The 14,167-nt window shown below is 40.5% G+C and overlaps 1 protein-coding gene across 2 annotated transcripts in view; it reads left to right on the top strand.

Annotated features, from left to right (window-relative positions):
* The window catches only part of LOC147021891 (uncharacterized), a 60,112-nt gene that overhangs the window by 17,310 nt on the left and 28,635 nt on the right, over window positions 1-14,167 (top strand). For both annotated transcript variants that reach the window (XM_085892319.1, XM_085892318.1), the window contains exons 2-3: window positions 6,921-6,972; window positions 11,221-11,417. In XM_085892319.1, the coding sequence (XP_085748445.1) occupies window positions 6,921-6,972; window positions 11,221-11,417 (249 nt within the window). The remainder of the gene's footprint in view (window positions 1-6,920; window positions 6,973-11,220; window positions 11,418-14,167) is intronic.

Here is a 14,167-nt window from a genome sequence, read left to right as displayed (position 1 = left end):
CTTGAGAGACAAAATTCTTCTTTGCCCTACGGTGGGCTCCAAGACATCCACCGGCAACATCAAGGATGGTGGTCTTGAAGGCTCTCCACAACTCTTCAGGACCTCCCAAAGCAGCCAGACCCCCAAATCTCCACTTAGTTTGTTTGCAAACTCCTCAGATACCCTCTCATCCTTGAGCTTGCCAACATCCAGCCTAGGCTGGGATGACACCATTCTCCTGCATTTAAGGTGTAACTTCAGAGTTGTTACAACAAGCCGGTGGTCAGTATTGAGGAACTGAGCACTCCAGTAGACCCTGCAGTTCTGCATCATCCTCCAGCGACCATCAACGAGGACATGGTCAATCTCCTTTGCCACACCACCAGCGTTGGAATACCAAGTCCAGCTATGGGCTTGTGGGTGCTGAAACCATGAACTAGCCACCCTAAGTCCATGACTTCTTGCAAAGTGAAGGAACTTGGTGCTATTCAGGTTCACAGTTCCAGACCCATGGGTCCAACACACGTCTCATAACCATCCCAATCAGTTCCAGTCGATGCATTGAAATCCCCCAAGACTAGAAGTGTATCTCATCTGGGGCACTGATCAACCACAGACTCGAGCATGGCGTAGAATGCATCCTTCATGGTGAGATCACTCACCTCAGTCGAAGCATAAACATGGACCAGGGAAATGACACCTAAGGAATGACAAATTCTTCGTCTCATAATATGCTCATTGACCGGTGTTACCTCAATTATCATTGGAGTCAGCTTATTGGATACAGCCACAGCAACTCCTTGGGTATGGTGACCATCAGAGTGACCAGACCAATGGTCGGTGTAACCACCCACCATGATCTCGCCGCAATCCGGTCTCTGAACCTCAGAGAGTACTGCAATACCGATGTCCAAACGCTTGAGCTCAGATGATATCAGAGACAGGTGATTATCCTCTCTTAGGGATAGAACATTCCAGGCACCCACCCGAAGGGAGCACCTCAGGTTAACCCAAGGACACTGTTGTCTGCTGGACGACACCTCAGCACCACTCTGACACACTCTCCCACAATCTGACCCAGGGAATGTTACCCCGTGGTTTCCCTCCTATCATCAAAGGTTGGGGGTCCCCAAGGCTTTTCCCCAATCCCGTCATCCAGTGAGCTGCCCTGCGAAGAGAAGCTGCATAGGGGGTACTCCCACAGAGTGGGTTTTCAGATTTATTTGCGTTTTTATGTTTTGCGGAATGAAGGGTTTTACAGTGGCCGGAGTGCAAATCCTGCCACCAACCTCCTAATAAGAAGTTACCCAACTGCAAAAGGACGTCCGCAGACACAGTTGGGCACTAGATATGGATGGCCGTTGGCTCACAAGGAGCTCCTCCGCCCTTTGACAGGTTTTGTTTTTAATCCTGCTGGGTGTCCATATCCAAACACTCTCCTCACCAAAAAACCTTGTGGGGGAGACATGATTATTGGGATGACTTGATCATTGGTAATGATCACCATGACTCTGTTGCAGCCTTTATGACATGATCATTGGTAATTTACCAAGAGCTAGGGCACTAGATGATCTGGATGCATTGTGGCAAGAGGATTGCACATTTACTACACAGGCTAAAGCATAAAACGGTATTAATTAGCTCCTCCTGGATTAACTGAGCCTACATGACGAATTGGGAGTCGGACAAGCTGAAGTTGCAGCAGAAATATCTTGAGGTGGAAGATGTATCCCCAGCTGTGAAGACTTTCACTTTGAATATGATGATGCTGCTGTTGTAGAATCGAGTGAAAGGACTTGGGAGGAAGCAATCATTGGCAAGTAGTTCCTTCTGTGTTAGCTGAGAAGGAAGTATGGTCATTTGTGTAACTGATGGGATACTACCAGGAATACACTCCCAATTATGCAGCGCTTGCTGTGCCACTTACAGATTTGACAGAGGGGCAACCCAGTGAGATGGTATGGGGAGGGGGCGAGGGTGGGGGATGTTCATGAAAATGCCTGCCTGACCTTCAAGCAACTCATCCAAAAACCCATTTTGTGGCTTCAGCTTCTATACTGTGTTGTCAATCTCAGATGCTTTTAAATTGGGCAGTTGATCAATATGGTTATTATTCTCCGTGTTTGTGGATGGTTGGAGTAAATAATTTATATAAGTTGGAGAAATTGATATATATATATATATATATATATATATATATATATATATATATATATATATATATATATATATATATATATATATATATATATATATATATATATATATATATACATATATTTTTTTGGAAGTGGTGGGTAAATTATTGACACATCTGGTAAATGGTGTATTGATACAGTACTGGGTCCATGCTTGACACATAAGATTCAATACGATATGTTTTGTTTGTTATTCATGACTGTGTAATTTTTGTTGAGGTGAGATGTTGATTCAAAAAGTTTATTTGTGTAAAAGGGTAACAAGTTATACAGTAATGTTGTTGTTAGTCTTTACCTCTATGGAAAGATCACGAAGGGGTAAAAGTTTCATGGTTACTTCCAGAATAAGAATTGTCCAGCAGGTGTGAGCAGTTGCTAGAGGAAGGGACTTTTGTGAATATTCTCTCTGAAGATATAACAATGGGAGAAAGAATAGGCAGTCTCAAATTTCTTACTTTGTTTTACACCGTGCCACATCAGAGTTTTGTTATCAACCCATTTGGAGTACACTCACCTTCTGGTGCGGATCGGTGGAGTAAAGTACCTTCGGGTTTTGTGACGCCCCCTATCCCCCAATGGTCAAACGTGCCTATCTCATTCCATTTAAAAAAATTTGTGCCATTACATTTCCAGGGACTTCATTCCATGCATTACCTAATCTCTGAGTGACCCCTGCCTTACTAGTTATTACTGTCCTAACCATTCTCTTTTTACTGTTGAACTGTAGTTGCTGGTCCTGTCATTGTGCATTGAGCTGACAAACTCTATATATTTGTCTATAGCCTTCATTATCTTAAACATCTCTAAAATTCCTTCGTAATCTCCTCATTTCTAATGTGTAAAGTTTTCTCTCCCTCAGCTGCTACTCACAGCTTTGTCCCCAGAATCTCCTTACTCCTTGTTGAACCCCCTCGATAGCACTTGTGTCCTTCTTCAGATGTGACAATAAAAACTGTAAAGAATATTCTAGGTGAGGTCTCACTAAAACCTTGTACAGTGTTGAAACTGCTGTTAACTGTGCTGTTTGCTTATCCCCCCGATCAACTACCGCGTTCAGGTCTGAAGTGCAATTTGGGAACTTTAAGTGCAGGCTGAGAACTTTGAACATGCCCTAAAAGTACCCCTTGCATTATGTCATCCCTTTCTTTTTTTTGGTCTTCATTTTCATTATCTTCCTCCTTTTTGCGTATGAGTAAATATTCCAGAGTTGACTCTCCAACTGCTCATTTGGCATCAGCAAATCTCTCAATCTTGCATGATCCCAGAGTTCTTTTGTGAAGCTGAATGGATTCTCCAAGAACCTCTCACTTGCAGCTTCAAGTCTTCAAACACACTGCTTTCTCACACTTGCCACTTCTTTCCACCTCTTGCAAAGAGCATGCAAATCCTTCCTCAGCTAATAAACATTCCTTCTGCCTATTCAATCATTCCACTCTCTCACTCTCCAAACGACCTACCCATTGCAACTCCACAAGCATCAAACATGAAAAATGAAACAATCTCATTCATTTTTTAAGCTTGTCTTCCACCTTTCCCTCATGCTTCTCAAGAGTGCACAACCCCCACATCCATCACCCCTCATATATATATATATATATATATATATATATATATATATATATATATATATATATATATATATATATATATATATATATATATATATATATACACATACAGTAGACTAGGTGTAAGTCGGCAGCGTATAACTCGTCACTTTGCCTAAGTCGGCAGCGTCAAAAAGTCCCGAATTTATCTCATGTTAAATCCCTTTGAATAAAGGGTCATCCCTCTGTAAGTCGTCATCTCTAAGTCGTCACTTCGTCTAAGTCGTCAGATGTTGTCCATTCCCACGTAATGGAAACTCAAGTAAATTACCACTCCTAACTCGTCACACGGAACTGCTGCCTCATGAGAAGCCCGATTTCATTGAATCGTGATGCTCGCTCATTGGTTTACACTGCCAGTGATAGGCAATTTATAACTGCGTACACATGTTGATCGCACTGCAGGCAGGACAATGGCGACTAAGCGTAAGCTTACAACTAAAACCTACCAAGAAAAATACGACATTATCCAGTTTTGCGAGGCAAATCCACTGATGAAGAAAACAGACATAGCTGAGAAGTTGGACATCAAACGGCAGACATTGAACGATATCTTGAAGAATAAGGGCAAGATATTTGGACAAGTGGAGAAGATCGTGAGGCCGGTGGGAAGTGTGAAATGTGTGTCCTTTGAAGATGTCGATGACGCGCTCATCATCTGGTTTTGGCAAATGTCTGCTCAGCCAAATATTCGGTTTCGGCCGATTCGGCCGATACTGTCTTTCGGTGGAGGATTGCCCAGCCAACATCATGGAATACAATGACTGGTTTGAATCCTTTCTCATGCACCAGATGTCCAAGAGTTTGAGGCAGTCAAACATAACGGATTACTTCGCGAAGAAGTAAAGGATCGATCGAGCTTAGTGTTGAAGTCCGATCATGGTTTTATATTGGCTTGTTTTGTACATTACCGCACTCACTTACACATGAGCATTAAGTGGTAATCATCACCACGATGACTGTGTGTCATGTAATTTGTCACCATACCATCACCGATGGTATACGAGTTGTCTTACAGAGTTGTTCATTATCTTTACTTTTGATAAACTTATTCATGAATTCCATCTTTGCTTGATCACTTTCCAACTCACCAACTCACCCCCACCTATGCCCCGAGGATTGTGTTTTCCTTTTGGTACAATAGCCGGCTCTCACATATGTGTCCAGGCCACGCGCGACTTCATCCTTCACCCCACAGTCATCATGAATGTTCGCATACGCGTAAGTCGTCACATTTCTAAGTCGTCACTTTTTTCTCGGTCCCGATGGTGATGACTTACGCCTCGTCTACTGTGTGTATACACACACACACACACACACACACACACACACACACACACACACACACACACACACACACACACACACACACACACACACACACACACACTCACACACACACACACACACACACACACACACACACACACACACACACACACACACACACACACATACACACACACACATATATTTTTATGGTTTCAATCACCCCTCACATATATATCTATATACACAGACACAGATTGAGCTATTTCTTGATTTAAATTATTGCCATTTATGAAACCTATTCTTTCTGTTGATGCAACTACATATAACAGGCACCACTTGGTTACTCACCACTCAGCTCACAAAGCAGCTTGCAAGACCGACTGCTACCAACACTGTCTTTCGAGTTGTATCTAATGTATAAACCTTGCACAGTGTTGTCCCCAGAACAGTAATAAACTGGTTGCAACCCAGTCTTTCCTAAATTGTGTTTAAAAGCTGAAGGCATCAAATTATATAAAGTCTTCATTGCACGAATTGGAAAATACCTTACGACGTATTATAATGCAAAAGTTTGAGTTTTTCTATTAATTTGTTTAAAGTTTCATGTAATTATCTTCCCTGTCACATTTACATTCTGTTTTCCATCCATCCATCCATCCATCCATCTATCCATCCATTGGGACCATACTCTGTGCAGAGCATTGGTGCTGCCTGAGCAGTCTCCTTGAGTATCAGGCACAATACTGGACAGGTCACCACTCTAACACAGGATACCAGCACACTGGCACTCATTTTGCCAACTTCAGAAGGATGACAGGCAGAGTCAACCCCACCTGGTATTCATTCAATAGCGGAATGGGATTTGAACTCTGTATCCTCAGATCCCAAGCCCACCACCCTAACTATGAAGCCAACACCAGGCATGCATTCTGCTTTCACTCAATCAAAAGTATTGTCGAATCTTGAGTATGACATTTCTGAGGTTGAGACACCATAAACAAACCTCTATTATGTTGTCCCTGACAATGCGTTTCTAACAGGTATTCTGTTGCGCGTTTGTTGGAAAAGGAAATACGAGCTTTCGCACATTACACACCATTTAAAAAACTTGGGCTGAATCTAGTCCTTTATGATCTCTAGTCCTTTATAACCAGCCTTTATGATCTCTAGTCCTTTATAACCAGCCTTTATAATCTCTAGTCCTTTATAACCAGCCTTTATAATCTCTAGTCCTTTATAACCAGCCTTTATAATCTCTAGTCCTTTATAACCAGTCTTTATAATCTCTCGTCCTTTATAACCAGCCTTTATAATCTCTTCCCGAAACCTTCGATTTAATTTTGTCCAAGTTCAGGAATACATTGCATGTGAGGTATGGTAATTGGGGTTTGGGCCTTGAAGTGAGTTGTAGGACAAAACATAGCCTTGACAAATTGGTCTTTGAAGGCTCAACACATTCCCAAAAGATATTCACTCCATTTTTACATTAACATTTTCCTTTTTTACATTAACATTTTCCTTTTCATTCCATGATATTTTCCATGTCTTTTTCAATATGTTTTTTTGATATAAAGCTGAAGCTTTGTTGTTTATTATATATATATATATATATATATATATATATATATATATATATATATATATATATATATATATATATATATATATATATATATATATCACAGCTGATAATATGTTTATATTATTTTTAAATACGCTAGAATGTTAAAATTATTTAATGAAAATGTTTGTAGTAAAAGTCAGTGGAATAACCTGATGTACGTTGATCTTTATTTTTTCTCTAATCAGCACCATCACATGCCTTGGAATTTATGACTTTCAGATTATCTCTCTTGCATTTCAGGAATTGCAGAATCTAGCACACCAGTATCCCAACATTGAAATCATCAAGCTGGGTGAGAATGAACAAGTAAATTTCAGAGCTGCACACATGGAAGTTGGATAAGCACTTAAATAATTCTTACAGTTATACAAGAATGAGTGCACTGTGGTCACAACCTGCGACATAAAAGTTATATACATTTGCCTCCTCTGTCCACTCAACTCCCTCATCCTTGCTGTTGAACGGCTCAGGTTACATTCTCTAATCTGCCTCATTAACCTTGTGTTGTGCCTGTTCCCATGTGAATGGATAAGATTAGATGGAGCCGTGTCTGTCCCGTGTTCCCATTTGAATGGATAAGATCAGAGAGAGCCATGTCTGTCCCATGTTCCCATGTGAATGGAAAAGATTAGATAGAGCCGTGTCTGTCCCATGTTCACATGTGAATGGAAAAGATTACATAGAGCCATGTTTGTCCCATGTTCCCATGTGAATGGAAAAGATTACATAGAACGGTGTTTGTCCCATATTCCCATGTGAATGGATAAGATTAGATGGAGCCATGTCTGTCCCATGTTCCCATGTGAATGGATAATATTAGATAGAACTGTGTTTGTCCCATGTTCCCATGTGAATGGATAATATTAGATAGAACTGTGTTTGTCCCATGTTCCCATGTGAATGGATAAGATTAAATGGAGCTGTGTCTGTCCCATGTTCCCATCTGAATGGATAATATTAGATAGAACTGTGTTTGTCCCATGTTCCCATGTGAATGGAAAAGATTAGATGGAGCCGTGTCTGTCCCATGTTCCCATGTGAATGGATAATATTAGATAGAACTGTGTTTGTCCCATGTTCCCATGTGAATGGATAATATTAGATAGAACTGTGTTTGTCCCATGTTCCCATGTGAATGGATAAGATTAGATGGAGCTGTGTCTGTCCCATGTTCCCATGTGAATGGATAATATTAGATAGAACTGTGTTTGTCCCATGTTCCCATGTGAATGGAAAAGATTAGATAGAACTGTGTTTGTCCCATGTTCCCATGTGAATGGATAATATTGGATAGAACTGTTTGTCCCATGTTCCCATGTGAATGGATAATATTAGATAGAACTGTGTTTGTTCCATGTTCCCATGTGAATGGAAAAGATTAGATGGAGCCGTGTCTGTCCCATGTTCCCATGTGAATGGATAATATTAGATAGAACTGTGTTTGTCCCATGTTCCCATGTGAATGGAAAAGATTAGATGGAGCCGTGTCTGTCCCATGTTCCCATGTGAATGGATAATATTAGATAGAACTGTGTTTGTCCCATGTTCCCATGTGAATGGATAATATGAGATAGAACTGTGTTTGTCCCATGTTCCCAGGTGAATGGATAATATTAGATAGAACTGTGTTTGTCCCATGTTCCCATGTGAATGGAAAAGATTAGATAGAACTGTGTTTGTCCCATGTGAATGAATAATATTAGATTGAGCTGTGTCTGTCCTGTGTCCCCATGTGAATGGATAAGCTTATTTGGAGCTGTGTTTGTCCCGTGTTCCCATGTGAATGGATAATATTAGATAGAACTGTGTTTGTCCCATGTTCCCATGTGAATGGATAATATTAGATAGAACTGTGTTTGTCCCATGTTCCCATGTGAATGGAAAAGATTAGATAGAACTGTGTTTGTCCCATGTGAATGAATAATATTAGATTGAGCTGTGTCTGTCCTGTGTCCCCATGTGAATGGATAAGCTTATTTGGAGCTGTGTTTGTCCCGTGTTCCCATGTGAATGGATAATATTAGATAGAACTGTGTTTGTCCCATGTTCCCATGTGAATGGATAATATTAGATAGAACTGTGTTTGTCCCATGTTCCCATGTGAATGGAAAAGATTAGATAGAACTGTGTTTGTCCCATGTGAATGAATAATATTAGATTGAGCTGTGTCTGTCCCGTGTTCCCATGTGAATGAATAAGATTAGATAGAGCCGTGCCAGTCCTATGTTCCCATGTGAATGAATAAGATGAGATAGATAAGATCAATAGTGATTCCGAACAGTGGATTTACTTCATATCTTTAACCTCGGTTTTCTCTTCTGAGCTTTTAGTCTTTGAGAGAGCCCTCCTGCGCTCTCTCTCTCTCTCTCTCTCTCTCTCTCTCTCTCTCTCTCTCTCTCTCTCTCTCTCTCTCTCTCTCTCTCTCTCTCTCTCTCTCTCTCTCTCTCTCTCTCTCTCTCTCTCTTTCTCTCTCTCTCTATTGTAATAAACCTTTTATTCATAAAAAAAAACCTGTAGGTGCTCATTCGAGGTATGGGGCTTCGCCATTAAGCACGAGTGAATTTCCTTTAAAAATCCGGTCATGGGCTATTTTGGAAACGCACATATAATAATAATAATACTATCTTTTTTGTGCCATAAAGCACATAGGGCTGCCAAGGCAGTTTCATAGGTATGGAGTAAAGTCAGGGCCGGCGCTACCATAAGGCCAACGAGGCAGCCGTCTCGGGCGCAGACCTCAGAGGGGCGCATTACTGACCTTTAAGGGTCACGTTTTTTTTGCAAATTGTTGTTTTAAGAAAACACATAATAAAAGGAAAATATAATATTTCATTGTTCATAATAGTTTATAATTCATTGTTGGTTCATAACCAGTTGTTTTCAACACTAACAATACTGCTTCTTTCTTTATCGATCTATTCTTCTTTCTTATCTATTCTATTCTTTCAATACTGTTTTTTTTCTTTATGTAATACTGTTTACTTTTTTATTTCTTTTTTACAGTGAGCTATGGCTGATAAAAAACGATCTTCTGGAGCCCAGTACCGCAGACGAAAGGCACAACAAGCTAAGGAGCAAGTCGAAGTTGGCAATTTTTTTGGGGGTGCATGTAGCTGGCCTTGTGTAGGGCACTAAATAGTCTGGCCCTGAGTACAGTCCTGGACAGGTCACCACTCCAACTGAGGCTACTCCAAATTATTTATTACCCCTAGTAAGTCAGTAAAAATGTTTTCCTTTGAAGGCATGGAGGAAAGTGGAGCTGTTGGGATGAGAGGACCAGAGGAGGGAAGATGAACGAAACGTTTTGGGAAATATGCATTGTGAAAGAGATTGTGTTGCAGAAGAAGACGAAGAATGCATCCACAATACCTGACGGAGCAGTAAGGACACTGGCATTTTAAAATGCATCTTTTTTAAAACAGGGTTTTTTAATGTTGTTATGAGCATTTAAAGGAAGAAATGTTTCACTCAATGAAGATTCAGTTTGGGGATATTGAAAAAAGGGAAGGGATAGAGAATGAAGGAGGAAGGAATTGTGCATGGCAGATTGAGTTTGTGGATTTTTTGCCAGTTTTTTGTTTATTTGTTTTTTGAAGTGAGGAAGAGTTTTTGTTTAAATATTTGGAGAGAGGAGGGGAAAAGGATCAAACTGAATGATCATAAATGACAATACTTAGGAGAAACGAAGTGAAAATGGAGCACGTGGGCTCAGAGCAGAGACAGAAGGGACATGCCGACTGGGCAAGTAAGCTGGACCTTAACAGGGACACAAATTTGACAATTCAACACAACTCGGTACGGTTTGACACAGAAAGTTGGATGAAAACATAACTGACAACACAGGAATGATAACAAGGCAGTAAAACACAATGGATCCGATCCAGGAAACTTAGCTTTGATCAGATGGAGGGAGGAACTGCTCGAACCAGCGTTGCATATGAAGGCACCCAAAGCCAGAAATGAAACATGTTGCATATCTATCTGTGAGTCTCAATGAGGATGTAAAATTTAGTGAAAACATGTGACAAAGGATATTTTATAACATATAGTTGATGTTATTGTGTGCTGCTGCTGCTGCTGTCGTTGTGGCTGTGGTTGTTGTGTGTTTGTGATCTTTACATGTACCTTTTTATACTCTTTTTTTTATTATTATTCCTTCAAGAAGTGTTATGATATATAATTTTGCATGCTCCTTCTGTGTCCGTCACGTTACTCTAAAGGGTTCCTACAATTGCAGCATTGGAAGCATTACCTCAAAGTTCCAAGTCTTGTTTCTTCCTCTTCCCTCATGGAAAGATGGGGTTTTAAAATTTTTTAAACAGAATTATTATATTATGATTAAATGGGCACAAATTTTTGTTCCAAGCAGATTATTAGCTTTCCTTCCAAGTGAATTGATGACATTAGCTTTCTAACGGTACCATTTTTATTATTCTACAACAGCAGGGACCCTTCAGAATAAAACGTGATCAGCACATGGATGGACACTTCTACTTTTACTAATAGATGACTTTTTTGTGTTCATTTATTTTTAATCAAGATGTTGAAGACTGGAGCAGCATTGAAACTGCAGCAAAAAAGGCAGATGAACTCTGTGGAAAAGGGGGCTTGAATTTGCTTGTCAACAATGCTGGTGTCAATCCCATGGATAGTTTGAAGAGTGGCTTCCATTTCCAGCCATCAGACATGGAGCTTGCAGTTCGTATTAATACTCTTGGACCCATTCAGATGACAAAGGTCAGTGATATGAAAAATACATGATGATCAAGGTTGCTGAAAAAAAAAACCACAAAGGACTTTTTTTTTTTCAACGGCAAAAAAGCTCAATGAGCTTGTAAATTCATTACATGTAGGACAAGAGCATTCACAGCCAACTGGTAAAACATAAGGGTGACCAGAATATTGCCAGCAAAAAGAAAATATACTTTCAATATATTTGACATTTTCGTCATATTCATGAAGGATAGATGATTTGCTGTAATTGGCGTTGTGAAAAAGATTTGTCAATTGCCGACAGGTCACAATTCTAAACCGATCGTCATGAAACTTTACCAAGTTGTCGAGGTAGTCTCTCAACTGAGAAGCCTATTGATTTTGAGGAAAACTTTCTGAAGTCGTCATTTTTCATACGATTGATTTGAAAGGTGACCAGGATTTGCATAGTGTATTACTGAATTGGGAAACCAACTATTTTTGAGATCAAAAGTTCAAAGGTCAACTCAAGGGCAAATATCTAAAATCATCACTTTTCAACTGAAAAATCATCAGTTTATATCCTATAACTTGAAAGTTGAACAGGATTTGCATATTGCATCACTGAACTGAGAAAGCAACTATTTTTGAGCTCAAAATGTCAAAGCTCAACTCAAGTTAGAAGATAGTGAGCATGGGTTTACCAAAGATTTTAGGGAGTCAGCATGGGTTTACCAAAGGTAGTTCCTGTTTAACAAATCTTATAGAGTTCTATGAGGCAGTGTCTGATTGGGTGGATGATGGAAAGGCAGTGGCATAGTATATCCAGACGTTAAGAAGGCATTTGATAAGGTACCACATCGGAGGTTGTCAGCCAAAGTGAGGGCTTGTGAAGTGCCTGGTAAGGTAGCTAATTGGATTGCAAACTGGCTTAGTAGTAGGAAGCAAAGAGTGGCTGTGAGTGGGAGGATGTCTTGCTTGAAGGATGTAAGTAGAGCGGTACCTCAGGGATCAGTACTCGGACCATTACTATAAATTATTTACATCAACAATTTGGATAATAGGGTAAAGAGTAGGTTATTCCAAATTTGCAGATGACACAAAGCTTTGAGGTAAAGTGGATAGCAGAGGGGGTGGTGATCAGATTCAGGAAAGTGTTGATACTTGCATAGATTGGGCAAAAGATTGGCAGATGGAATTTAACCTGAGCTGATATTTGGTCTGCTGACTTGATTGAACTTAATAATGATAGGGGATATAAATATGTTGTAACCTTTATTGATTTAAGGAGTAGATATGTGTGGGTTGTTCAATACCGGGCGTCGTGGCGTGCACCTGTAATCCGGCTACTCGGAGGCTTGGGTTGGAGGATCGCTTGAGGACGGGAGCTCTGCACTGGGCCGCGCTATGAGAGGTGTAGGGCAGCCCAGAATCGTGGGGAAACCCAATCTTTATCCCTGTGTCGTAAGAGGCGACCAGGGTTGCGTCAAGAAGGGCATCCGGCGTAAAACCTGCGCCAAATCAGTATGTGGATCATAACGGATGATCCGCTGTGGCGACCCCTAATGGGAGCAGCTGAAAGACGAACAACAGCATATGTGTGGGTTGTTCCTTTGAAAAACAAAAGGGGAAGTACTCTTATGTTAGCCTTCAACAGGATATTTAGTAAAAGTAAAAGGAAGCCAAATAAATTAGGGATTGATGAGGGAACAGAGTTCTATAATGGAATATTTTTGGATTTTCTGAAGGCCCATGGTATTACATTGTACACTACGTTTTATGGAGGAAAGGCTGTTGTCATTCAGTATTTTAATCGCACTTTTTAGGATTTTACAGAAGCTTTACTCACCTCGAACATAAGAAATAGGTTTCTATCAGACAAGATGTTATAGATGCTTACAATGACACAGTTCTCTCTGGAACAAAATAGAAACCCTCAGAAACATTCGCAAAATTAGAACATGAACAAGAAATTAATCTGAGGAAACCAAAGTTTAGAGTTGGAGATAATGTATGAATACACCGATGGAAATCGCATTTTGAGAAGGGGTGTACGAAGAGATGGATAAATGAGTTATTTTAAATTGCTGATGTGCTCGACACAGTACCCTGGACTTATAAATTATATGATCTGTATGGCGAAGAAATCTTGGGTTTGTTTAATGCCCAAGAATTACAGAAAACAAACTTTGCAAAGCAAATAACCACCAGTGTATGATGTTCAGTCCTCAAGCGGCCAGTTCCCTCGGCTTTTGCCTGGTTCCGCTGGGCTTTTTCACAGTTAATGACAGTCCATCTATCTCAGGAAGCTCTAAACAATTTTTTTCCCCACTCCCTGTCACATTTTTTGAGGGTAGCCTGTCCTTGCATGTGTATGTAGTTGAGGACCCGCCAGAGCTCCTTTTGCTTCTGTGGGATCTGCAGCCGTTGACGGACCAGCATCTTTGGGAAGAATTGCATCAAGGATCTTGAATATGTTAGGGTAATAACGCCTTTCATCTGCCAGTGGGTTGGACCCAGTCCCAAATTTTGATGGCATCAGCCAAAAGATTCTTTGCCAATTGGCAGATCAATTCAGGAAGCTGTGGGGTGGGGGGGGCAATACCCATGAGACATTGCATAATAAGAGGGGAGTTTTTATTCAGATCTGTTCGCCAGATTTCTTCCAGCATTGCTCGGATGTCATCAACTGTGAGTTGGCGAAGTTTTTCTTGTCGCGCCGAATGATTTCCTGGAGTTGCTCCAGGAGTTTTTCTCCATAACTATTATCGGGGTCATCTTTATCTCCGAGCTCC

The sequence above is a fragment of the Eptatretus burgeri genome, chromosome 8 (assembly GCF_056783735.1).
Source record: "Eptatretus burgeri isolate ZD-2024b chromosome 8, Ebu_testis_v1, whole genome shotgun sequence".
Classification (NCBI taxonomy): domain Eukaryota; kingdom Metazoa; phylum Chordata; class Myxini; order Myxiniformes; family Myxinidae; genus Eptatretus; species Eptatretus burgeri.
This window is presented reverse-complemented; position numbering and strand designations above follow the sequence as displayed.